The following is a 26,105-nucleotide window of genomic DNA, read 5'->3' on the forward strand; positions in this document are numbered from 1 at the left end:
AATGTTAGTGAATGCTGATAATCCCTCACAGATTTTGTGAATGGCCAAAGTATTTTCCCAACATGAAGTACACTAATGTATGGGGATGTCTGCACTGCGGGAACTATTAGAATTCACATTCCAGATCAATTTTGCAGAAGTCTGAAAAGCTAGGAGATGCGCTGGGGAGTGCTGACATTTCAGATGTACATCGTAACATCGATGCCAGGATCCAAAGAGCTATATTAGTAGTTCCATGTATCAAAGGGATATTTGTACTTGGGTTCCTTGAATAGTTATCCCCCTCCCCCAATTCCACATAGCCACATGCTTTTGAGCCTGAAGGGACTTTCAAAAGCAGCTTGCTTTTAGAAGCAGGGCCTGATGTTCAAAAAAAGGCAAGATAGATAGGCCTAGAATAGCCCTTTGGAAACTAGCCATTAAAAAAAAGAAAAAGAGCAAGCAGCATTTAAAAAAAAGAAAAAGAGCAAGCAGCATGTAGATTTCCCCTAATTACTTCAGGAACGTGCATATATAACAATAGATGAGCTCTGTGTTATTGTTTCACACATTTGTGAGATGCAGAATGTACTGTGAATTGGCTTTAAGCTTCATATTTTAAAAAAATACACTTTTCATTCTTATCAAAGACAGTCCTCTACAGAGGGGTACATCCATGGAAGCATCATCTTATATCTCTTACAGTGCAACCCAATGCAGGTCTACTCATAAGTAAATCTCATAGAGTTCAATGAGGCTCTCTCTCTCTCAGGTGAATGGACACAGGATCGCAGCCTTAACATTGTTAGGAGAATCAGTTCAGAAGTTACCACTGATTTTTAGAAAGTACTTAACATCCATAGTTATTTCACATCTCCAATAGTAAGAGTGGCACACAGATAAACATTCTCCTGTTTAGATTTCCGTAGCTCAAATGGCTTCTTAAGATACTGTAATTCAACACCTAAGTTTAACAGGAGCAATGTGATGCTTTGAGTAGAGTATGAGAAGGGCTCAAGCCCTCACGCAGTCTTGCAATTCAATAGACAGCCTTGGCAAACCCTCATCTCTTTGTCTAACCTACTTCACAGAGTTCTTCTGAAGGGATGTTGTTAAAACACTTTGTCTACTGAGATATACAAAGATATACAAATATCTGTGCAAACGGATATTCAGTTCACAGTTGGCCACTGTGTGAACAGAATGCTGGACTAGACAGACCCTTGGTCTGATCCAGCATGGCTCTTCTTATGTTCTTCTATAGAAAAGATAAAAATATTTTCTCCATTATCCAGTCCACCAAAGCAGCAGTCTTCTTGCTAGTTTGAAGAATTTATTTCCTGTTACACTGCTGAAACAACTAAATGCCAGTTATTAAAACTACATTGGCACCCTGCTGAATAATTACCAGTGGCTAAACGAAATTCACAACTACTGTTAGGTCATGCCTCATAGCTGCAGACAATGAGCATGCTCAACATGCTAAGTTCTATAGAAACAGTAAACCTAATGCTTTTTTGCTCCCAGGAGTTCCATTTGCAGGACTGCGACCCTTAAAGCATGTGTCAGTACTCTATAAACTCAAAAGTTCTTAATCCCTCTCTCTCATTCACTGAAATTGAAAAACAGGTTTTCAAGTTCCGTTAGCTTCTCCATCAATCAAGGGGAAAGAACCGCTACAAACTCAGAATGTTCTAACTCAGCTTTTCAGAAGATACTTATACCACACTATATTGCTGGTATGTATATGAGTTTTCAGTTTCGTACCTTGGGCAACTATAAACTGATTACCTGCAACCTTTACTTTCTCCAGTTAGCACTCAAATCTCTCAAATTATTTTAATTTAAAAAAGACATTTCTTTAAAGATATACGAACAATTAACTGTTTTATTCAGTCATTTTTTTGCACTTTACAGCTGAAATTCTGGAAACTCAAACACAACATCTTTGCCTGTGAGTTTCTTGTAGACACCAGAAAATGTTTCTACCTGCAAAGAAAAGGAACAGAAGTCAGCAAACTGGTAAATATGGTACTATAATTTTCTACAAGACACTAAGTTCTTCTAGTACAATTATTACACTGACATTTGACACTATGCCCTACATTATTTTGCTCCTCAGAAATTGTTTGCAGACTCTGAAATGATAGGAATGTAACGGGCTTTGGCGCATAAGCTTTTAGAAGTGAAAATGAAGGCTCTCTACAATACTGCAAAATGGAACAGTATGTAACTCCACTTTTATGGGAGCACATTTGACACTTGGGACAAATTTATGAGTGAAACCCGCACAACATCAAAGTTTATAAATGAAACAACCAATATCAATGTATGGAATTCGAGTTCTAGTAGTAATATTAATCATTAGAAACAGCTGTTTTGTTAGCTAGAGTTTACACACCAACACTAACAAAATTCTAGTTCTAATACTTAGGGTAACTGAACAGAGAAAAAAGGGATGGCGTTACCCTTCTCCTACCTTCAATGCATGCTTGTCATTGACCGGAGGTTGTTCTCTATTATCATAAATTAAGAGAGCAATTCTATGGTTCCTGGGCAAGCATCCCAGGAACCATAGGATGGCTTGGAAAACACATTCTGAGGCTAGAGACAGTGCTCTGACCTCAGAGTGGGAGGTGGAGATCCACACCCCCCCCCCCCCCCCCGCCGTGGAGAGAAGGAGCTGCCTCTCCAAGATGAGAAAATCAACATTGGAGAGAAGGGGGTATCCCAGTGGGGAGGGGAGGAACCTGGAGAAGCCAGGATACAATTTATCCCGAGCCTCCACCTCCAAATCACCCTCACTAGATGGGCTGAAAAGACCATCTAGCAAAAACATAGGAGATCGGAGGACGGGGAGGCAAAGATCACCTCCGCCACTCTTCCCACCCTGTCAACTTCAACCCTGCCAGCTTTAGGGATCTTGGAAGTCTCCAAGTTTGGAGGCTTCCAAGCAGTGAAGGTGCAGTCCACAGGCCTACAACCTAAGCAACTAAAAGGATCCAAGTTAGTGCTTTACTCAGTTAAGCACGAATGGACTTTGGCTTCCTACATTAGAAGACAATGGGAGAATAGACTGCTTCAGCCCTAAGATGCGAGCCACCATTCCAGAAAAGTGTACTGCTACTTGAGAACAGTTAGACCAGCAGATACTGATGCAGAGTCAGAAGCAGGCAACCATAAATCCAAGAGGTACTTTAAAAATCTGAAACATAGAGCACTGTGGTCCAGCTGTTCTTATAAGCTGAAATCAGAAGGACACTTGTTCGTCAGCATCAGGACTAGGGCTAACAAAGTATATAAACATGATTGTATTAGTATAATAGAAGGGTGTGAGAAGCCACAAAATGTATCTTTCACACCATTACTAACAGTTGTGGAACAAAATATTTAAGGACATTTCTAGAAATCCATTTTTCTAGGTATCACAGTGCTTTTGTGGGTGATTCGTAGTGCTGATATGCCAGCATGCCAGATACATGTATGCCAGTTGTTACTAGTCCTCATACCACTGGCTGCCAATCCACATGTACAACAGCTGGAATAGGGAATCTCAAGCCTACGAGCTGAATATGGCCTGCGAGGGGGCCAAATTTGGCCTGCAAGCTTCTCCCCGTCTCTGCTCCTATCTTCAGTCAAAACATGTTTTAGTTCTGACCTCTGCAGAGATCAGAGATTTCCCCTGCCCCGCCCACCCCCCATGCTACATTTAAGCTTTTCCTGAATGCAGCACAGGGAGGCATTTTCAGGGGAGGCTGCTGAGGGGGGCAAGGGCTAACCCTCCCCTGCTGCAATGTTTCTAAAAAGCTTCCATCAGTGCCAATGGAGACTTTTCAATAGCCTAACTGCAACAGGGGGTCAGCAGAGGGGAGCGTGAAAGTTGTAAGAGCACAGATAAGAGTATGTGAATGTGGTCTGGGTAAACACCTTGGGGGCCTATGGGTATAGACCCACCCAATGCTGGCACACAGCCCCCAGTATTGCTTGCCTGGAGCAAATTTGGCCCTCAGGCCAAAAAAGGTTCCCCACCTCTGTAGTACAAGATCAGCATGGAGACACTAATAGCAACTCCTATCTATGCAAACAGGTACCTCTGCCCATGTTTTTGATTCTGGTTTGTAGCTACTGTTGCTAGGAAAGCCGACTCCTTTAAGAGCCCAGAGGGCCAACTCTTAACAGTTTCAGCATAGATCAACCACTCTAGCCAGAAGGCACTAGTTCTTGTTAACCGCTCACCAAGATTTGATTGTCAAATTTGCCTGTTTAAGTGATGTATTAAAGCCTTTGCTGTACTGATCTCTAAAGCTTGTCTGAGCAAGAGTAAACTCCCCACCAACAACGAATTTCCTACCTTGTGTTCAACATTGTTCTGTTGCGCTTTGTCTAAGTGGACCTTTATGAGCCGGCTGCCATCCAGTTTTACGCGGATTCTCTTGCCCACAATTTCACTGGGGAAAACCAGGTCTTCGAGAATGGCATCATGCACCGCAGTAAGTGTACGGCTAGACAGAAATCGTGTAGAATTATTTTTATTAATGCCAACTTTCCTCAACTTCAACTGCAGAAAATCATTAGTCTAAAAGACAATGAGACTGGTCACTTTAACGGAACTGGCTTTAGGTTACACACTCTCTTTCCACATTGATAATGTACTATCCATCCCTCCTTTTCTCACTTAAAAATAAAATTTGAACTTGCTAAACCATTTTCATTTTGGAAATGCAACAGAATAATCAGAAGGAACATATTCTGAAGTGATTGGTATATATTTAAAGAGCTATATAATGCATTAGCAAAACAAATAGCTATTATTTTAGAGAATTCAAGACTACAGAAGCAAGACACTATGTGCCAATAAGCTACAGCTGGAAGTCACTCCAGCTATTCTTCCTACTCCTTAACAGGCACAGCACAGTATGTCAGGCTCACTTGAAGAATGGGAGATATGCTGTCCTTTCATCCACTACGAAGGCGCAAGCTAGGCTCTGGGATCATAATCCCATCGTCTGCAGCCAGTAAACTGGAAATCTATTGAATTCTGGCTTACTGTGAATGAGCGGTGTTCTGGTGGATGGTGCCTGTTTGCTCCCACTTGTTTCTTCCCACCAGTAAGAGTGGTTCAACATAACAGAAGTCAGAAGCTTAGGATATCATCTGAACCAGGGCTCCTGATTGTTGCTCCCAAACCACAAGGAACAAGCCAGGAGTCCCAGTTCCAATGACATGCTGCTGTTCTGATTTCTGGTAAGTTCAGATGCCCAAGGTGGGAAGAGCCAAGCAGGAGACACCCAGAGCTCATTAATGGTAAGCCAGGATTCCCCAGAATTCCAGCTTGCCCTTAGGTGCGAACGTGACAAGCACGTCCTCTTATTGTCACAAATAGGAAGTGCACAGGAACATTACTCTTCCAGTAATTCCATCACTTTTACCGCTATGCTAAAGGAGATGGGAGAATGAAACCTTGCACTGCTGTGCAAAACAGGTCAAGGTGGTATGGGTCCTAGGAGCAGGAGCAGGCAACCACGAGAAGCCAGTAGCAAGGTAGCAAGTGAAACCAGAAAGGTGGTATTGCATCTAGTGGTTTTTAGGTATATAATCATCATAGCAGCAGCAACTGATGGGTCAAATAACTTGAGTTATTTAAAACAAACGAACCAGGTTTGATCACATACACAGATTTACATAGAATAGTAGGGTTGGAAGCAAGAATCCAAGTCAGAGCATCCCTGACAGGTGGCTGTCCAGCTTCATCCTGAATGCCTCCAGTGTGGGACAGCCCATTACCTCCCTAGGTAATTGGTTCCATTGTTGCATTGCTCTAACAGTCAGGAAGTTTTTCCTGATATTCAGCCAGAATCTGGCTTCCTGTAACTTGAGCCCATTATTCCGTGTCCTGCACTCTGGGATGATGGAGAAGAGATCCTGGCCTTCCTCTCTGTGACAACCTTTCAAGTACTTGAAGAGCGCTAGCATATCTCCCCTCAATGTTCTCTTCTCAAGGCTAAACATGCCCAGTTCTTTCAGTCTCTCTTCATAGGGCTTTGTTTCCAGTCCCCTGATCATCTTTGTTGCCCTCCTCTGAACCCTCTCCAGCTTGTCTGCATCCTTCTTAAAGTGCAGTGCCCAGAACTGGACACAGTACTCGAGATTAGGCCTACCCAGTGCTGAGTAGAGGGGAACCAGTACTGCACATGATTTGGAAGCTATACTTCTATTAATGCAGCCCAAAACAGCATTTGCCTTTTTTGCAGCCACATCACATTGTTGGCTCATATTCAGCTTGTGATCGACAACAATTCCAAGATCCTTCTCACTTGTAGTATTGTTGAGCTAATTATCCCCCCTCCTTTCCATTCCCACAACCTCTGTTATGGCTCTTTTTAAATAATAATTCCTAATTTTGCAAGTTATTATTGGCTCGACTACATAAATGAGACTAAGTCACTCCTGAATAGTTTTAGGACCACAGGAACACAGGAGCTGCCTTATACTAAGGTAGACTATTGGTCCTCTTGCCCAGTATTGTCGACACGGATTGGCAACAGCTTTTCAAGGTCTCGTACGGATTCCTTTGCCAGCAATACTACCCAAAGATCCTTTCAACAGAAGATTTTGCAGATTAACCCTTGGACTTCTGCATGCAAAGCATGTGTTCTGTCTCCAAGCTGTGAATCCACCCATGATTTCTGCCGGCAAGCAGCCAGATAAAATTAGTACTGTTGCCAGGAATCTTCTCTTGAATCTCCAAGCTTTAAACTCTATATTCACGTCAATGGAATGGACAGATCAGTGTAGGGTTTTAGCATACATGTATTTACGCTCTTTTGTCTCATTTCAACAACAAAGCATATAAATTGAGATTACCTTCTGGGACGCTTTTGCTTGTTTTTTGTGCGGCTTTTTCTTGTTGGCTTTGGTAAAATTCTTCTCTGTTAAAATAAGAGGGTACGGTGCATTATCAGCACATTTAGAAAGGGGGCGCGGTGACACTTTTACAACAGACTGGGTTAGTTTCTTGTGGTCCCAAAACAGAGTTCCAGTGTGATGCTATAAAATGCATATGTCATTGGAAGTAGGACCCAGATCAACAGGACTTGTGAGCAAATAAGCATGTACAGGAGTGCAGCTGTAAGCCAACATCTGTACAGCTTTCATGGGCAAATGATTGCTCTACCTCTAGGAACAGGAAATCCCCTTTGTTTCCTCTATCCAATGCTTTGTAGAAATTTATGACAAGATGACACCTACCTGAGCAATGAACACCACATGCTTTCCACTGAATTTCTTCTCCAATTCACGAACTAGCCGCACCTGAATCTTCTGAAAAGATTTCAGCTGAGGGACTGGCACAAATATGATGATAGCTTTTCTACCGCCACCCACTTCAATTTCCTAAGCAAGAACAGAACTGGGGATGAACATGATTTGTTTTTAAATACAGCCTAGCATTTGCCGTAATATGACTTCCACGTGCAAAGCTTCCTTATCTGAAGTCAGCAGGTCTTCCCCAGTGCCTGCTACCTGACCATTTAGCTGAAGACTGAACCTTGGATTTTCTGCACATGACGCAGCACCTCTGCATCTAGGCTAAACTACAAGCTTCTATTTTCTAAATTAATTCTTCAGCTGCTATGGGAGTACTTAGAAAGAGCCTTTGAATACTACCCTTTAATTCAGGGCAATTTAATTTAATTTAATGCACCCCTACTTTGATTGATCAAATCTAGCTATTCTTAAGCACAGTATAGCAGGACAAACATCACTTAGGGCGCAATCCTATGGCCGCTAGTCAGCGGCTAGACGGCCATAGGATAGGTTGGTTCCCCGAGAACTGACCTCCACCCCCTCCTGTGCTGCCTCATAGGCAGTGCGGATCGGCCCCGTGCTCTTAGAGGAGCATGGAGCAGCGAAAACAGAGCATTCCTGGGGGCAGGCAGGCCTTTCCAATGCTTCCTATGCATCGCCTGGTGTCCAGCACCCCTGCTCTGACTTCCCACGGCTAGACAGCTGAAATAGACTGTCTAGCCGCGAATGCAGGGCGGCTGAAGTGCAGAAGGGAAGATCCCCTCCGCGTTGCTCCTGCCCTGCATTGGATAGGCAGCCACCTCTGAGTTCGGAGGCGGCCGCCTATCCTGATAGCATTGCGCCCTCTATTTATGGGAGAAGATCTCAAATTCATCATTAAGTTATTTATAATTGTATTATATTAAGTAATTAAATTAACAGCGTAATATTATATATATTTACAGCACAACCCTATGCATGTCTACTCAGCAGTAAGTCCCGCTGAACTCTATGTGGCTTACTCCCATGTAAGGGTTACAGGACCATAATCTCAAGTCTTTTAAATTATTTAAGTATGTGCATCAGGAAATGTCAGAGTCTGGCAAGGTGGACATATACAAACATTACTGGTTACCATATAATTAAATTAAAAGGGCATAAATATTTACCCTGAGCACAAAGTCATTTTGATTACATGTGTTCTGCATGGTTTGTCATCTCAGCAACCATAACTACTGAGAAGTTGTAGGAATATGCAAGATGCCTCCCACAACAGCCTTTCCAGCTTGGGGGGGGGGGACACTTTCTGTCCAACATTGTGGAATGGGACTCTACGTCATTGCCCCTAATAGAGCTAGGCTCCCATATGCCACTTGGGCAGAGCCATGCAAGAGCCACCTCACTGGATGCCCATGTTGGGTTCGGTTTCAGATGACAGCAATTTATGCAGCTGTCTGCTAATGTAAGTAATCAACCGAATTCCAGGGGAGGAACCCCCTATAAAATTTACGACACAAGCTATACAATGCTACGCGTTACATATCACATGCTAGAAGGTATCTAGCACTAGGTATCTTGTGAACTCAACTGCAACCCGCATCATTGGGAAGCACATTTTTGAACTACCTTTGCTGCTGTGATGTTCAATTCTCTCAGCTGAGCCTTCAGGTCGGAATTCATCTCCAACTCCAACAGAGCCTTGAGTCAGAAAAGTTAAGGGGAAAAACACGTATTACTTTAACAAACTATACTTGTTCCTGGCCACACAACTGCTTTAAGAGCCAAGTCACTGAATATCCACCTTTGTTAGCCACTATTGCATACTTAGAAGATGCAGTATTGTGGCCCTCCGAATGTTTTGGCCTACCAGTTTGTGGCCCTCCGAATGTTTTGGCCTACAGCTCCCCATCAGCCCCAGCCAACATTCCCAATACTGAAGGATAATGGGAGCCATGAGCCAAAACATCTGGAGGCCAAGTTGCCCACCCCTGGCCTAGAGAATCTGGAGCAATCATCCCAACCACATCTCAAATACACACAGACAGCTAAATGTCCCCATTTCAGTATAAACATTGTTCCAACAGTACAGCGGCTTATGACGCATTCTGGTTGCAGACCCCGAACTACTTGTTTGCACCGCAACTTTTGCCCGTCTATTACAAATGATATGATTATTACACAGAGACCAACTTTAGTGAACGTTAAACAGACAGAAACAACATTAAAATGTTGACCTGTTATTTCAGATCGGAACCTAAAGATTTCATTCCTCACGTTATCTGTATGCAATGCAGCCAATATTACCAGCTGGAAGGGGCACATACCTGAGAGATGCCAGACTCGAATTCATCTGGCTTTTCGCCATTGGGCTTCACAATCTTTGCGCTGGAACTGAACATGGCCTTTCTGCATTGCAAAGGAAACATATCTCAGTGAATTGTTACAAAGAATAATTCGTTCCTACCACAACAGAAACTAATTAGAGGAAGACTTCATAGGTGTGGAAAAAAGAACTTAACAGGCTGCACCAGTTACATTACTTGACAGTCCTACTGACTTTAGCTTTAAATGTACATAACAAATAGCAGGCAAGTCATTAACAGGAGTACCATAAATAGGAATGGGGCAGTTTTTAAGAATATACAATATGAGCTAGATGAAGCCCGTCTCAGCTCAGCCAAGACCTTAATATATGGCCATAGGCAGGCATCTTTGAACTGCAGCCCTTGCGTTTAAAATATGCAGACAGTAACAGTAGTCTACTTTACCAAGTTGCTGCAACAACTACCAAGATAATTGCGTAAAGCACTTTCAACGCCTAGGCAAAGTGCTAGAGTAGTACTGCACATTACTAGGAGTACAAGCTTCACAAGGGTTTATATTAACCCCAAACAACCCATACATACATGTAGGCCAAGCAGTAATTCGCATATTCAACACAGAATCTTTACACTCTAGAGGAAGCCATGAGGATCTCAGCCTGCAGCATCTTATGCAAACTTTCTGAAGACCCACAAGTGATTGGGAAGAAGAACTGTCATCTAAATTATTTTACAACAAAGGGTGCTATGGGCTATATCCAATGTTAGTCTTAACTTAAGTCCCATTCATTCCAATGGCTCTACTCCAAGTAGGCCTAATATTGGATACAACTGTATGACCATTTCAGATATGCTCTAGGCTCCCCTGCAGTACCAGAGTTCTGATCCCCTGTAGGGTGAGAAAGCCGGTACCATCATTCACCTCGAGCTAAACTTAAAGAGACCTGTGGCAAAAACTACCTACTTTGCATGCACATCTCAGCAGAGCACACACACTGAAGCTGGCAACTTTACGGACCATGTGCTACTCTGGGAAGGTTGCTAGGAAGAGACCGGGGGGACGGGCACGGCTGGTCTTCATCTCCTCTTAAAAAACTGATGAGCTACAGCACGCAGCCCTGCCTACTTGTTAATGCTGCGGGTGACCCAATGGGAGGTTTCACAGAACCCCAGCCAGAAAGAGGCGCTTAAGCGCTACTTGGTGCAGACTATGCAAGACCCAGACACGCGTGGGAGCCCCATGCCCAGAGAGGAAGACCAGCAATTGCCTCGCTCTTCTCTCCCTCCTCCCCGCTCCCCGGAGGCCTTTTCACAGCGGCCCCCGAAACCAGGATCCGGCCCCTTTCCCGCCCCGGGAAGCCATCGGGCACTGAGGGGCTGCCAATCGGGCGCATCCCGAGGCATTCGGCCCAGATGGGCAGATCTGCATCAGCTCGCCGCAGTATCACCGAAGCCCCCACGGAAAAACTCCCCGCGCCCTCCACCAGGCTCAGGCCAATCACACCTACCTCTTTCAGCGCCGGCCTAAGGAAGAGAAAGAGTTCTCGCGAGAACACCTCAGATTCCGGCCGGGGGGGGGGAACCCCGCGACTCCGCCCACTTCTCGTCTCGAAGCCACATCAGGAAGCCTGAAATGAGGAACATTTCCGCCCGACTGAAGCTCCCCTGGCGGGCGTGAACTGCTGGCAAAGGGCAGCCTGGCTTGGGATAAGTTTTCGAATGCGAAAGCCCGCTGAGGAAGATGCAGAAGAAAGGGCTTCCTGGTACCGGCACAAAACTGAGAGTGGAAGCCTTTTCGTTTGAAGCCGTATTTGTGTATACAGCTATTATATATTTCAACAAAAGGTTATTTCTTCTAGTTCATAGTGAGGATCTTGTGCCCTGAGCAGCTGCATCAACCCCCGCAAAGGAGGAAAGTGTACCCTCAAAAGGTAGAGACCAAACAAGGAAGCACAAGTAGAAATTGATGTAAAAACTCCTACGTTTATATGTGCAAGATACAACAGTACACACAAATGCAAAATAGGCTCATATCCATGCAAGTACATAATGCAATAACTGCTATAGCTCAGTGGCAGATGCTTGGCATGCACAAGGTCCCAGATTCTAGGGATGGCAGAGAATTCCGCCACGGATCTCGGTGAGGCCGAATGCCAGTGCATTCGGCTCCCCGAACTCCGTGGCGGAACGGCCTGCCACCCCCCCCCCCGTGGATCCCCCCCCAGGACGAGACTTACCTGGGGCGGATCTTCCGGGCCATGGCGGCTGCAGCGGCGGCGGCTGGTCTTCCAACCGTCTGCCACCGCCATTTGCAATCTTGTGTAAAAAAAAACAACGACGTGATAGGCTATGTAAAGATTTACGTAGCCTATCATGGCTGGGTTTAAAAAAACACACCTGCATACGCAAATGGCAGTGGCTACGGCCACTGCCATTTGCGTTCCTTATTTTTGGCCGTCTTAGTCTACGTAAATATTTACGTAGACTATGACGGTGAAATTAAAGGGGAACGCAAATAGTGTAGCGGGCGCTATTTGCGTCCCTTTTTGATTCGCCGTTTTAGCCTACGTAAATATTTACGTAGATGAAGATGGCCAAAAATAAGGAACACAAATGGCGGCGGCCATAGCCACCGCCATTTGCGTATGCGGGTTTTGTGTTTTTTTCCCCAGAGCCCTCCGCGGCCGGAAATCCGGCTGCGGACGGCTCTGGCCTGGCTGGGCCTGGCCGGCTGCTCCGCGGAGCTGCCGCGGAGCACAGCCAGCTGGGTGGGAGAAACGGAGCGCCTCCCCCCCCGTCGAGGATTCTGGGGGGAGGGACGGAACACCTCCCCCCCCCCATCAACATAATCCGTGGAAAGGTAAGTGACTTTCGTACATCCCTACCAGATTCGATCCTCCGCATCTTCACGTAGGGTAGGAAAAACTCCTGCTTAAAACCCTGGAGAGCTGCTGCCAGTCAGTGTTGACAATAGTGGGCAAAATTATATATATGGTAAAGTGTGATTGCTAGCTAGTATTAAAGACAGACACAATAGGCAGGATTCACAGAATACTGTGCTTCAAAATAGATACAATAGCTGCATTGGACATCACAAAATCCATTTTATAGCTTGAATGAGAATTTGTTTTAGCATCCTAGGTATAATATGTGGAACATAACATTAGCCACCTATGGGATAAGATGGCTAGTAAAATACCTATGGCATAAATAATTTCTGTACAGAAATACATGTGTCACATGTAATGATCCAATGTGCATATATTTCAGTCTCTGTACAGATCCTGGCAAGCAAGGGCCAATTATTATTTGAAGTGCACATTCACACAGCAAACTACACTTTTGTTGAAGTGATCTAACATGTTGGACCAGAAATAAAACACAATTGTAAATCAAAGGAAACAAATGCATAAACATAAAATGCTGTTTTTAAACAAATTACCCAGTTATTGTTTAGTCAGAAGTAGCTTACCTCTAACAATGTGCTTTTTGAGCCTTGAAAGTATATTAGTAGAAGCAGTGGTAGATGTACAAACAAAATATGCTAGTCCATGAGAAAAAAATGGAAAAGCAACAGAATACCTTTAATTAGGGTCAACTAAAGCATTACATAATTGTGACTAATCTTTTGTATTCTCCAGCCTAGAGGAAAAAGTGTACATAGTGCTTATAGCTAAATATTTTAAAGACCCAAAATAGGGGTGTGCACTGCTGGGAGAATCGCAGTGACTGAACCCAAGATATAGTCATGGTGAGACATAACTAAATAAATATTTATGGCACTCAAATATTCAGGCATTCAAGCTTCTTCTACAGCTTTTGCTCTCACATTAGTCCAAATGAGTTTGTGCAGCTCTGAAGTGACATTCTTTGACTGAAAAAGGAGTTGCAAAAAAAGTTTATGCAAAAACTTGGTACAAATTAGTTATCTTTTTCAAAGTGGAGAGGAAGAAGATGTGTGCATTAAATTAATTCACTTAAACATTAATTCACATTTTAAATGACTACCATGGCAAATAAATAAAAGATCAAAGTGGATGTGTGTGAGGGGAAGGGAGGAATGGAAAAAGTCCATGGCTTCAACGTCAACCAGCTCCCTCACCCCCTTTTGCTTTTATCATCTAGTCTGATGAAGAGTTCTGGAGAACTCGGAAGCTTGCGCACGATGTTGCGATCTTTGGGTTGCCCTAACAAAAGTATTGCTCTACTATGGATTTTGGAACATTCCATTCTGGTCACTCCTTGCTGTTTCCAAGCCAGTGGAACTAACGCTCGCAGTTTCCCCTTCCTTCTTTCCCTCTGTGGTCCTTCCCAATTGCCCCCGCGGAGAGTAGCGCCATTGTTGCCTTTCTACATAGGAGTCGGTGCGCGCTTATTGTAAGCTCCCGCACGAAGAAGGTGAGTGATCGACAGAGGATGAACTGAAAATGGTGAAGGAAGGTTTGAAATGAAAGGCAGAGATAGAGTGCATAAGCATAACTTGCTAGTAGTTCAGTCCTATGAATATTTGTTCGAAAGAAGAATCCCACCGAAAATAGGATTGTAACATTATTCTCCTTTTGCCATGCACTGGAGTAGGCCGTGATCCCTCCTCCACTTGGAAACGGGTTGCAATGGAGAGCCATGGAGTCGGTATTTCTTCTGGCTCCTTTGTTCTGATCCTGAGCTTGTTCACGTTTGATGTTACGTCGTAACTCGTATACACATTTACCTGGGAGTAAGTCCCACTGAACTTAATAGGATCTGTATCTCAGTAGACATGCGCAAGATCCCTCGCTGTCGGAGGTCTCTTAACCGAGTTCCTGCCCTCCTCTTCTTAAAAATAATAATCTGGAATTGCTATAGCAATACAACCAGCAATTCTTTCCGTGCATCTTAACCCCGTCTCCCAATCAAAGAGACGTCTTTTGAGAGCCCCGCATCGGAAAGTTGTACTTTAAAATATTCCCCGATGGGAGAGCTAAGGTCTCTGATTTTTGTCACTCATCCACACCCGCTCACGTATTACAGTGCAATGCTATACATGTCTACTTGAAAGTAAGCCCCATTGAGTTCAGTGGGACTTACTCCTACCTATGTAGGAGGACTGTATCCTAACTCAGCTTTCAAGGGCGTCGTGGGGGTTGGGATGGTGAGGTGTGGTTGTAACATCGTGTGTTAATTAAAGGGACTTTATTTCAAGCGTGTTCAGAGGTGGGATGAAGAAATAAAGGGTGCAGCCCGGCCTTTGTGCATGTTTATTCAGAAATAAGCCCCGCTAGGTTCGATGGAGCTTATTTTCGAGCAAGTGCGCCTGTAGTTTAAGCCGTGCATTTTGACCCTATACGCAGGTTTACTCAGAACTTAAGGCTGTACACCCTTCCTTGGTAATAAGCCCCACTAAACTCGGTGGGGCTTGCTTTTAAGTAGTCATGGGTAGGATTGCACTGGAAGTCGCGTCAGGACTTGCTCGCAAAGAAGCGTGCTCGGTGCAAGGAATAAATGGCATGAAAACGGCAAGGTGCTTTAGTCGCTGTGCAGTGTCCTGCACGCGTCTACTCGGAAGCCAGTCCCATGGAGCGCAATAAGTAAGCGGGTAGAGGATTGCAACGTGAAGCAAGGATTCGTTATGTTTGGTCCCCGTTTCTTCGTGTCCGCTGCGAAATAACTTTGGGATGAATTATTCACCCCAGGGAATTATTCATCCCCAAACTCCTTGCCCTAGTTTTCCCGCTTTCGAGGCAAACACGGGAGGAGTGCGCATGGGCGAGGCTCTGCAGCCGTCGAACCGCTCCCTTGCATAGGGCGGGAGAGCGAGATTAAGAAGAACGCTGCGTTACTGCGCCTGCGCAGAAGCGAGTTTCGTTCTTGGGCCGTCGTACGTTGTCTTTTCCGGGCCATAGAGATGCCGACTTCAACGCCTCTTTCACTTCCGGTTATCATGTTAACGCCGCCATACGAGGGGCAGGGTGGTCTAGCCCAGTAGGAGGGAATCGCTTAGTGCCTCTGATGCCGATAGCCCTATTCGCGGGGGCCGCCTCAGAACGTTTCGGTTGCGGGCCGGAAGTGTTTGAATTTGGCTCCACAAATCGCAACGCGATGGTACCTGCGCGCTTGCGCAGTGCCTCCATAAACGGCGCCTTATACTTCCGTTGACCGGAAACGGGCGAGGGGAGCGGGCAACCGACTATTATGTTGCGCCGGATCCTGGCTTTGCTCGCTCACCCCTTTTTTCTTCCTAGCAGTGGCCGCGGCACCGGCGTCGTCAAGGGAAGCGATATGTTCTATGCGGTGCGGAAGGGCAGGAGGACCGGAGTCTATCGCACCTGGTAAGTAGCCACACGGGAAGCAGGGGCAGCCTGCCTGCCTTCTCCCCTACCTCCGTTGGGGCATGCTGGGAATTCTAGGGGCATGCTGGGAATTCTAGGGGCATGCTGGGAATTCTAGGGGCATGCTGGGAATTGTAGGCCTTTTTTTCTGGCTAGGCATACATAGGATTGCCCCTTTAGTTACATCCCACCTTTCCTCCAAGGAGCGTAAGGCTGCTGCAGACATGGCTCTCTCCCCACTGGCCCCATGTTACCGTCCCAACAACCCCGTGAAGTAGGTTAGGCTGAAGGATGGTGAGTTTACTGGCTGGCTGGGGTTTGAGCCTCAGTGCTAATCTCAATGATATGAGGTGGGATGCAAGTGTTTTAAATAAAATGAATGAATCATCTGACACTCTTGAAACATCCTGGATCATAGTTTTTGACTCCCTTCACCAAAGTGGCTTACAATGTTCATAAAGTACCACAGCTACCTCCACCCCACCCCCCAAACCTTGGTATTGAAAAGATAAAACAAATGCATCCCTAAGGAAAGATGAAGAGGAGAGGTTATTAAACAGGTTTTGTTTTCCTTCTTCTTTTGGTGCTACAGAGCTTTAAAAAAAAGGAAAATGATATCTCTCTGTTCAAATATTCACTGAGTCATAGGTGACTTTGGGCCAGTCACTATTTATCAGCGAAATCTACCTTTTAAGGTTGTTGTGAACATAAGTTGGGAGGAGAGGACTATGTAACCCATTCTGAGCTCCTTAGAGGAAGGATTATAATTTATCATATAATTTATGATTATAATTGTCATAAATTAATGCAAATAAAGGTTTCCATGGAAGTTAGTTCAACAGCTTTCATGGGGACTTAATTCCAAAAAAGTTTCTTTAGGAGTGTGGCCTTAAAATGTCCTAGGCATGTCTGTTCATAACTCCCTCCCACTAATTAAATAACATTTACTCCCAGTGTGCGTTCATAGGATTGCAGCCTTAAAACTCAGACACACCAATAAGTATTTTTAATAAATGCTTTTAAGGCATTTAAACATGAGGAACAAAAGAGAGTTGTGGATGCCCATGTGCAACTTTAACAGCTGGGAGTTGTTCACCTGAGTTCTAGGTCTCCCCCTGCCACTGTCCCATTCTCTTTCCATTTAAAGAAGCAGGGATTGGGAGGTTGGCTCACACCTCCTTTCTTTTTGTGTTTGTGCCTTGAGGGTTCTGTGTGAAGGCTGTAGTGCTGTCAGGTGCAGGTAGTGGCTTGGCTCATAAGGTAAGTTAACTTAAGCGAGTTCCATGGAAGGAAAGTTTCCTTTCTCCCCTCTCTCCACCCTGCAGCTCTCACACTGTTAAGGAGGGAACCTTTAGTCTCTAGAAAGGCTTTTTGGGGATTGTATTTGGCTCTAGGGGGGAGGAGGGAATGGGGAACATTTGTTCCATAAACTTATTTAAATTAACTTACCTTAGGATCCAGGCTTGTTTTTCACTTGTGTCATGGAAATCTGGGGAGGCCAAGTTATTCCAACTGCATAATAGGCTATAAACAAGATGGTCTCTCATCTTACCACTTAATATTTTTATAGGGAGGAATGTAGAGAACAAGTTGACAGATATCAGTATGCCAGCTTCAAGAAATTTGCAACAGAGGAAGATGCTTGGGCCTTTATAAATGGTGGGTCAACAGAATCATCCTATCGCTCAGCAGGTAAGCACCTGGAAGAAGTGGTGCTTGACAGAAATAAGGAAGTAACTTTCTGGTTAGAAATGTGAGTGGCTGATCATATCTCCAGGAAGGAAAGTCACTTATATTTCCCCTCAAATGTGGTACAAGGTGAGCTATCAGTTCACTTATGTGTGTTGTATGTAAATTGGTTGCTACTCTGAAGGTTTAGTGTCTGACTTCTTAAAAAGTGAAATTGATGGACTCTTTCTAATAGTAAAACGTTACAGCTGAAAGAATAAAGCAAGGCTGGGCCTTTTGAAACTCATGACATACTTTGCTGTTGATAAAGTGGTCTTGTTAAAATATCTCACCCCCACCTCAGCTTTATGAAAATGCTTTAGCTTTTAAGATTCTTAGATACTGAGTAACTACTGAAAGTGATTACATCCAAATGGGCTAATCATATCTCTGGGAAGCTGAGCAACAAGGGCTGCATTATTGTGCACACTTCCCTTTGGGTAGGGCCAACTGAACTTGGTGGGACTTCTTTCTGAGGAAACATGGGATCAGACTGCAGTTCTGATAAACCTACACTTAGAAGCGCTTTGGTTTGGGTCTGTCACTTACTGTGAATGGTTCACTTGGCACAGAAGGATATTTTCCTGCTGAGGACCTCTCTGTTGTATAATACGGCATCTTCCCTTTGTATTAGGCACATTGGCAGGAGATGCAAGACATGCAGAGGCATTGCCACCTGATGACCCGGCGCTTGTTACTGGAGGTGATCCCCGCATTTGTTTTGATTCATAGTGTTGTAGCAGATGCATAATGTGCCAGGCTACACCCCACTGTGCTTTGGAATCTGTCTAGCCCTCAAGTTGTTTTGGTGGGTGAAAGATAACGTTATGGACTAGATGCTTGGAAAACGGGATGAAAGGAGCAAATGAAACTGGTCACTCTTCATTGTAGTATCTTCTCCATAGGTATTTGTATGTTGTGCGTGTGTGTGTGAAAGAAAGACAAATAATATTAAAGCACTTCCATTTTTTTTGCTAGAACTTACATTTATGCATTTTAATCAAATTTTTAATCTCCTAAACTTCTCAGATCAGTGTGGCTAGTGTTTCTGTAGTTGTGTAATATAAATTCCATCCAGCTCACTGAATGCTAAAAGTATTGTAACCATTACATAAGAAATGTTTGGTGTTAAGGAGAAGTGATTTCATCTTTGGGTGTGATTATATTTTTCACATGAGTAAGTTTCATTTACTTCAGTTATGTTACTGTGGGGAGACTATCATAGAAATACAAGGTTCTCAGACATGAATATTATACTTCTGTTTTGATATCTGTGTAACTTTTGTTTTTTCTCAAGGGATCAGTGGTGTGTCTGGTGAAAGACAGAGAAGTAATAGTTACTGGAGTAACAAAGCTACGTCTTGGTTAGATTATAAGTCATATAAGAGACCATATGAACAGCCCTCAGAAAGCCAACATACCAGAAAGCGTGTAAAATACACTGAAGTGCCTTCAGCAGAAAACAAAGATAAATTATCATATATGGGTAAGTGCCTTTATTTGCTGCAGGTGCCTCACCAATGTTGTATAGAATAGCTAAGTATATCTATCTAATGCCAGAATTAGATTTCTGATCTATGGGGGTGGGGTGGTGGTGGTCTGAGTTGTGTATTTGACTCCTTTTGGATATTCAGATGAATTGCTGTCACACTTTAAAAAAAAATACACATTTGCATTTATAGGAGATTATGCAGTTGTTTATACCGATGGATGTTGCTCAAGTAATGGCCGTCGTAAAGCACGTGCTGGAACAGGTGTATACTGGGGACCTGGTCATCCTCTGTAAGTAATGTGGTTCAGTAACATGCTGTCAAAATAATTTGTTCTGTCACCACTCAGTTCTCCAGATACTTGGAGCTCTCCTGTTTTTCTTCTAAGAGGCAGGATCTTTTCAGAAGGAAGACCTAGCTGTGGAATGGACTAGAAGCCACTACCCACTTCTTTAAAGCCAGTCTTTTTGTTGCTGCTGTAGTGAACAGTTGCAGGATTCCAGCCTCATCTGTTTGGTCAGTTCAATCCGGTCCAAACAAGGTTTCACTTGTTTGCAGGCTGGGCTGAAGGAGGGGAAAAAGTGTTGTGCCTGAAATCTGTCCAGCAGTTGTACCCTCTGTTCCTAAGCACCCAAGAGTGCTTGAATCGGCGTCATGCCTATGGCTCAATCCTCTTCTTCTGTATAGAAGAGAGAAGATATGGGAGAGATACCCTTTCCTTCTAGATTGCAAGGAGTCCATAGTTCCTCAGATAGATGAGGTGACTGTCTCCCTGGTCAGGGATGCTTGCTTGGCTACTGAAGGAGATGCTTCGCCCAGGAACCAAACTGGTGGGAGAAGTGAGATCATATTGTGGAGATCCATGGATGCTAACACAATGATGCCCAAGTAGCTGCTGCAGTGTCACTAGTCTCCAGAACTTCTCTTGTCTGGTTGAAGCTGTTACGCTGGGAACAGCAGTTGGAACTGGTTTCTCAGGCACTCAGCAATTGATATGATGCATCTTTCGTTTTGGCTGATGGCTTCCTAGATACGTTGAGATATGTGGAAAGATGCACAGCCCCCGTTGTACTGGCCTGGTAGTTAGTCAGAGTTAGGGAGAGTCTGGTTATTGAGTCAGTCCTTGCCTTGGTCATTATTGATGAAAATTGTCTCTTTGGAGAATAAATGAACCAGACCAGAATAGAGGCTAATGATAAGAACAGTTGTGAGGTCCTATCCTTCTCCATATAACAGGAAGAGCTCCAGTTGTTCTCGTACATCCACTGGCAGCCTTTCGAGCCTTCTGATGCTCCAGGGGAAAACACAGGATATGGTAAATTGCTCAGGTGGCTTCCCCCCTCCCCCCAATTGTACCAATAAGAAGTCTGCCTGACTCTGCCCAAGCAAATGGCCTCCCCATCCAGCCGCAGGTAAGTTACTGTATGCTGAAGGTTTTGGCCTCCATCTTTTCAGTAGTACCAGGAAAGTGAATGCACATGTGAGAAGCATTCTAGCATTTTCTAGAAGGGGACAGTTGAGCCTATGCCTCCACAACAGTGAAGGTAACAGCGTTTACTCTCTTGTCCTAAAGAAAACTGGAGAAGCAAGGGCGATACTGAACATAAGGAGTTAGCAAGTTCCTATATATGCTCTTTGTTTAAAAAAAGCAAAATTCTTCCCTCCATTCTTAGAGCAGTGACATCAGATAAGTTCCTGATGTCTCTAGATCTCAAAGCAGTATACCTTCATATCCTGGACAAGTCTGCTTACCACAGGTTTCTTCACTTTGCCTTCCAGGGCAAGCACTGTCAATATCGTGCTCTGCCCTTTAAACTTGTAACCTCACCCAGAACATTCACCAGGATCCTGGTGATTGTAATTGTGAACTTCAAGCTGGGGCAAGTGTGTCCATGGTCATCTGTATCTGAGCTGGAACACTGGAAGAGGCAGAGACTCATGAAGAGCTAATATTAACTCTGTAGGACCATGGATTCATAGTCAATAGGAACAAAAGTCGCCCTGTTCTTTTCTGCAGGGTGGAACGCCTGGGGGGGGGGGTACCATACTGTCCAGAGTGTTCATACCTGACAAGAGATCCAGAAACTTGATCTCATTCATAAGATACACAATGTCCAGACTTGCTAATTTCTCCTTGTTTAGTTCCCAAGGACAGTAGTCTCTTTCATCTGGATCTAGTGCAGTGGGGAACCACCACCCCAGTCAGCATGTATGAAATAAAGTGCAACTCTGTGCTAATCTCCTCTGTCTGTTGGAATGCATAGCATAGTCAAATCCATTTTTTAAAATAATTAAAATGCTAACAATTCAGGAAGAAGCTTAACATGGCAACTCACTAAATGTGGAAATCCTTAGGTTGAAGGTGGAATATGTTGATCTGATAAAAACTGAGATCCTGTCTTGTCTTTTACATCGTAGCTGGACATTTTATAACAATCTGGAAAGGTGTTTTATACGATCCCAAGGGTAGGCTACATGCAATATATGTTAAACTTACAGATTTCTTTGGTAGGGGATGCAAACTTTAGTGTGCCTAAATAATATCCAGCTCAGATAGGGTACTGATGTAATTTTTTGCCTTGTGATGAGTTTAGCTGTTTGTCATACAGTAGACATTGTTCAGTAGTTAAATTTTTACCAAATGGTGTTTTCAGTCATTTGCCTGTATTTCCTATTCCACAGAAATAGTAGTGAGAGACTTCCTGGACGGCAGACTAATCAAAGGGCTGAAATACATGTAAGTAAAAAAACAGAAGAAAAACCTGAATACAAAATTTGTGAGACTTGGCTGTTTGAGTGCCATAATATTAGTAGGAGTACACTCTTGCCATTGCTCATCTTTAAGGTGTTACACAGTAAAACTAGAAGACTTTAGCCGTCCAATGCTAGGAAAATTGACTATTTCAAGGAGTCCAAAGAGTCATTTTAAATTCATTTCATAAATCCATAGCAAGAGCATTCAAGATTGATAGACTTGTCACACCCAAGTATTAGGTAGCCAGTGACATTCATAATGGAAATTCATAAAATAGCATGTAAATGGTCAAATACTTTTTAACATCCTCTTCAAGGTAACTTGCACATACTTGTGGATTAACAGCACTTTGTGCTGGAACTGATTTATATTTATTTTACATGTTACAATTCTAAAACTAAAATCAGTGTTTGTTTAACTTCCTATCTTCTGAAGAGTGTTCTCTAAATGTTTTCTTCAGGCAGCTTGCAAAGCAATAGAACAAGCAAAGAGTCAAAATATCAAGAAACTGGCAATCTATACTGACAGCAAGTTCACCATTAATGGTAAGCAGTTGGTTGTGGGGAAGTAATAAGGCAAAAGACATGTGAAATTGCTCTCTAAAGGAGAATAAGTTGTGCAGCGCATCACAGTCTATTCTGATCTGTTAGTAAACACTTCTAACATAGCTTAATGGCTTTCTGTAACCTTGAGTGTCTGAAATTGGCTTCTTCCTTTTGGTATTTAAAAAAAAAGGAGTTTACACAAGCCTAGGGAATAGGAGCCGCACTTGATCTGATAGGTGAGAGGAGAGAGCTGGTGCTCTGTGTAAGACAAGCTGGTGACTGGCCAGATGAAACTTCCTGCATAACATCATCTCTTCTTGGTGGGTCTGGCTCACTGCTGGCCATGTGTATCTGGACAGAGATGTTGGTGCACATGTGAGAGATGTATCTGCGATCCATCCTTCCTGCTGCTGGGGGTCAGTTGTGCCTCAGGTGCTCTGATGATCTGCATTTTTTTTCAATGCTTTGAGCAGTTTCTGGTAATTCATGTCACATTTTTAAAACAAATTTATAACCCTTGTTGCTACAGAAAAGAATCTAGAAATGCACTGGCAGATTTTACTAAAATGTTAGGAAATGGAATTTATAGGGTTGTGAGAGTGAACAGTGAATCAGCCATTCCTTGCAGCAACAGCATTCTTGGCTGTTTGCAGTCCCCGCTGTGTTCCCCTGCTGCCAAAATCACGCTGCCAGCAAAACCCACGGCAATTTTGCATGGAAACAAGGCGCACGGGAAACACATGCCTCGTTTGCGAGCAGATTTTCACTTCCAGAAGCATGATTCTGCCTGGAAATAACGTGTGCTCCCTACATGGCTTGTTTCCCTGCAAAATCACAATTTTGGTTGGTGCAGACGCATGTTCCAGCGGTGTGTGTGTGTATGTATGGAGGTCCCCATGGGATCTGGAGAGGGGGGAGCAATGCAGCCCCCTGATCCCCGGAGGTTGCCCACACCTGTGCCTTTACAGATCAGTTCCCTTTCCTTAGCCTTTTCCCCTCCAGTGCCTTAGATCCAATGCAGTCATTCCATTGATGGAACTGGCAGCAGAGCAATTCCTCCTGGTCCCGTGTGCCCTTAAAATCTCTGGATGGCAAGGAAACCCTCTGGAGCAGATGTTTGGGTGGCATAGAGGGTTGCAGGGGGAAGAAAGGGGGGGAAGTCCCATTGTACTAGCAGACATCTGCTAGTGCGATGTCAGATTTAATTCAGTTACCTACATCCTAAAGACACAACCTCAAATGGTGCAGCTCCCTAAATGTGTAAAATGGTAAAAGAAATTTACGCACCTGCCAAATTTGTGTAATACGAACAAAAATAATTATGGACACTATTGTAGGAGTTGGGGATAATACATGCTTTTGATAAGCACAAGATGTGTCAGGAGTTGTTTTGAAACAGCACTTCAGTTGTTTACCTTTAAATTACCTGTATGGTAGGGAGGAATCTTGACAAGGTTTGTAATAAACAAGCTCATGTATACTATGGGTAATTGTTAAACAGGCTCAGTAGTTCACTAGCAGATCCTAGTGGTAAACAAGCATGCAAATATCTGTGTTCTTAGTGTTTCTGGTTAATTAAAACTAACAAATGCTATTTACCAGAGATTATGTTGCAAACAGAATTGGGACCAAGGGTGGATATACTCCAGCTATTGTTTCTCTCGCCCCCTGCCCCCCCCCCCCCACAAGTCACAAGACTTGGTGGCCACCATTGCCTGTCTGGCTTTATCTTTCAACTGGCTTGCTGTCAGTCCTGATCCATGGTCTTGACACTGGGTTGTAAACTCCGAAGCTGCCCAGATTAAAAACCATATTACTAGGGGTCCAGAAAACTGATTCACATCTAGTTATGCCTTAAGCTTTTCAAAAGCAAAGGTTAGAAACGGGTTTATAAGTAACTAAGGAATCTGTATCTGGGTTAATTTTTGCTTTGAGCCAGGACCAAACAACTGCAGAGGATGCCCACTTGCCTGATTGATGTGGGCCCCTGCCCATAAATGGTAATCGTCGGGTTCTTAAGCACAGCATTTGCTATGGCAGGCAAGGCCAGTTGTAAGATGACATGTACTTGTCATGGTAGACTGTAAGTTGAATAGAATATGCATGATTTCTCTGGGTTGCAAATATATACAGCAAAGCTTCAGTGTCTACATAGAGCAGTCTCCTCCAACCTGGTGCCTTCCAGATGTTTTGGATGACATCTCCCAGTATTCCTGACCATTGCCCATGTTGGCTGGCACTGATGGGAGTTGGAGTCCCAAACATCAGAAGGGCATCAGATTGGAGAAGACTGACAAAGATCATACAACCAGGATTACCCTAATTGCCTACACCACAAGTTGCCATTTGATCTGAACCCGGTGCGTGGCACAGGCATAGTGCATTTTCACCCACCCTACAACCCCTACTGCAAGCCTTGCGTTGTTTCCCCCGCTGATCATCCAAACCCCAGACAAAGAGACAGCTTAAGATTTGCCAAACTCTAAGCCTCTTCAAACAGCTCAGCTGGATAGCACTTTGCAGATGTGGACTCTGAGAAGGAGAATTTGAGCAGAATCTTTCAAAAACATTTTATGGCAGCAGTTAAAATTAGTCTTAAACTTACACTTTTTAAAAAAAAAAATAGGTATGACAAGTTGGGTTCCTAACTGGAAAACTAATGGTTGGAGAACCAGCACGGGAAAAGATGTAATAAACAAAGAGGACTTTGAAAGGCTTGCTAATCTCTCAGAAGACATGGACATCCAGTGGGTAAGTACAGTGGCTTGAAAAGGCTGACTAATTAAATAAATAGTATGTATTAAAACACGAATCTTTAAAATATCAATAGTTACGATTAATGGAGATATGCAAGTGGCCAATACTAATCCAAAGGAAGACTGGGTTTGCAGGAAAACCATGTATTTCTGGCACTTCTGTCTTCCTTCCCCTGACTTCTTGGGGATGGAAGGACAGTGTTGGGTTCTAACTGCTTGCAAAACGTATTACTAGCACCTGGTCTTACAATTTTTTGCATGTCAATTCCATAGTGTCTCAAATGTCATAAAATGGAGAAGTGACTAGCTTTTTGGCACTTTATCTGAAAGCCATCTCATAAAATGTAGTGGAGGTAAGGATTTGATACTGTAGGTAGAGCATCATAGAATGCAGCTTGTGTTGTAGAAATTAACTTGGACTTTTGTTACCAACAGATGCACGTTCCAGGTCATGCTGGGTTTACTGGAAATGAAGCAGCTGATCGACTAGCGAGAGAAGGAGCTGGAAAGTCCCCATCTTAGCATGTTATAACTAGAAGTTTCTGTTGAGTTTTGGAGCCATAAAGAGTAAAGGCCTGTCAATTAGGTTAACAATGAGTTTTGTTGAATTGCTACCCAGCTTCTATGGAATTCAGAAGACTCAGATGTGGATATTTATGCCTTTTATAAATAAGCGTTTTCAAAAGAGACTCAGATTTGATGTAAACAATGAAGAGTTCCAATTCTGTCAAGAGTTTGACATCTCACATTTTAATGCAATGTGTTGCTAAAGTCTCACATGTTTCATGGTTCTCTGAGTTGAGTGTGAGTTGTATAAACTTTGTTAAGCTAGCAAATTGAGAAGTACTAGAATGAACAAGGAAATACAATCTGGTTGCTTGGGCAACAGTGTGTTTCCTGTTGAGAGTTCTGAAATAAAGTTTCTTTTTTTGCATTTTA

General features: G+C 43.7%; 2 protein-coding genes and 1 non-coding gene across 10 annotated transcripts; 1 reads left to right on the forward strand and 2 right to left on the reverse strand.

Moving 5' to 3' along the window:
* Positions 1-1,849: 1,849 nt before the first annotated feature.
* RPS7 (ribosomal protein S7) lies at positions 1,850-11,119 on the reverse strand. Its single transcript, XM_084826711.1, has 7 exons — positions 11,093-11,119; positions 9,588-9,669; positions 8,890-8,961; positions 7,228-7,371; positions 6,844-6,908; positions 4,331-4,481; positions 1,850-1,968 (listed from the first exon to the last, which is right to left on the reverse strand). Exons 2-7 carry the CDS (start codon positions 9,660-9,662, stop codon positions 1,891-1,893), a joined length of 585 nt encoding a protein of 194 aa, XP_084682837.1. The 5' UTR covers positions 9,663-9,669; positions 11,093-11,119; the 3' UTR covers positions 1,850-1,890.
* Positions 8,457-8,682, reverse strand: LOC146359151 (small nucleolar RNA SNORA73 family). Its single transcript, XR_014787043.1, has one exon. It is a non-coding gene; the product is annotated as a small nucleolar RNA SNORA73 family (small nucleolar RNA).
* Positions 11,120-13,922: 2,803 nt separating the features above from the next.
* Positions 13,923-26,105, forward strand: RNASEH1 (ribonuclease H1). 8 transcript variants are annotated; one of them, XM_084826701.1, is made up of 10 exons: positions 13,923-13,982; positions 15,806-15,892; positions 17,463-17,584; positions 18,255-18,323; positions 18,918-19,106; positions 19,303-19,402; positions 21,793-21,847; positions 22,326-22,410; positions 25,037-25,161; positions 25,602-26,105. In XM_084826701.1, exons 2-10 carry the CDS (start codon positions 15,843-15,845, stop codon positions 25,686-25,688), a joined length of 882 nt encoding a protein of 293 aa, XP_084682827.1. In that variant the 5' UTR covers positions 13,923-13,982; positions 15,806-15,842; the 3' UTR covers positions 25,689-26,105. The 8 variants fall into 8 exon arrangements, with proteins under 8 accessions (XP_084682827.1, XP_084682828.1, XP_084682830.1 ...); XM_084826702.1 differs by having other exon boundaries at positions 15,809-15,892; XM_084826703.1 differs by lacking the exon at positions 13,923-13,982 and adding an exon at positions 15,492-15,665.

The sequence above is a fragment of the Heloderma suspectum genome, chromosome 1 (assembly GCF_057233095.1).
Source record: "Heloderma suspectum isolate Gila_16-S chromosome 1, 16-S_ref, whole genome shotgun sequence".
NCBI lineage: Eukaryota > Metazoa > Chordata > Lepidosauria > Squamata > Helodermatidae > Heloderma > Heloderma suspectum.

Bases quoted from the DNA above. Each gene is read 5' to 3' on its own strand.
- RPS7 (XM_084826711.1), bottom strand. From the start codon at position 9,662: ATGTTCAGTTCCAGCGCAAAGATTGTGAAGCCCAATGGCGAAAAGCCA. The intron at 8,962-9,587 runs GTATGTGCCCCT...TTCTGACTCAAG, and splicing joins TCGAGTCTGGCATCTCTCAG to GCTCTGTTGGAGTTGGAGAT. The intron at 1,969-4,330 runs GTAGGAAATTCG...TTTTCTTTGCAG, and splicing joins AGAACAATGTTGAACACAAG to GTAGAAACATTTTCTGGTGT.
- RNASEH1 (XM_084826699.1), top strand. From the start codon at position 15,756: ATGTTGCGCCGGATCCTGGCTTTGCTCGCTCACCCCTTTTTTCTTCCT. The intron at 15,893-17,462 runs GTAAGTAGCCAC...ATATTTTTATAG, and splicing joins ACCGGAGTCTATCGCACCTG to GGAGGAATGTAGAGAACAAG. The intron at 17,585-18,254 runs GTAAGCACCTGG...CCTTTGTATTAG, and splicing joins ATCATCCTATCGCTCAGCAG to GCACATTGGCAGGAGATGCA.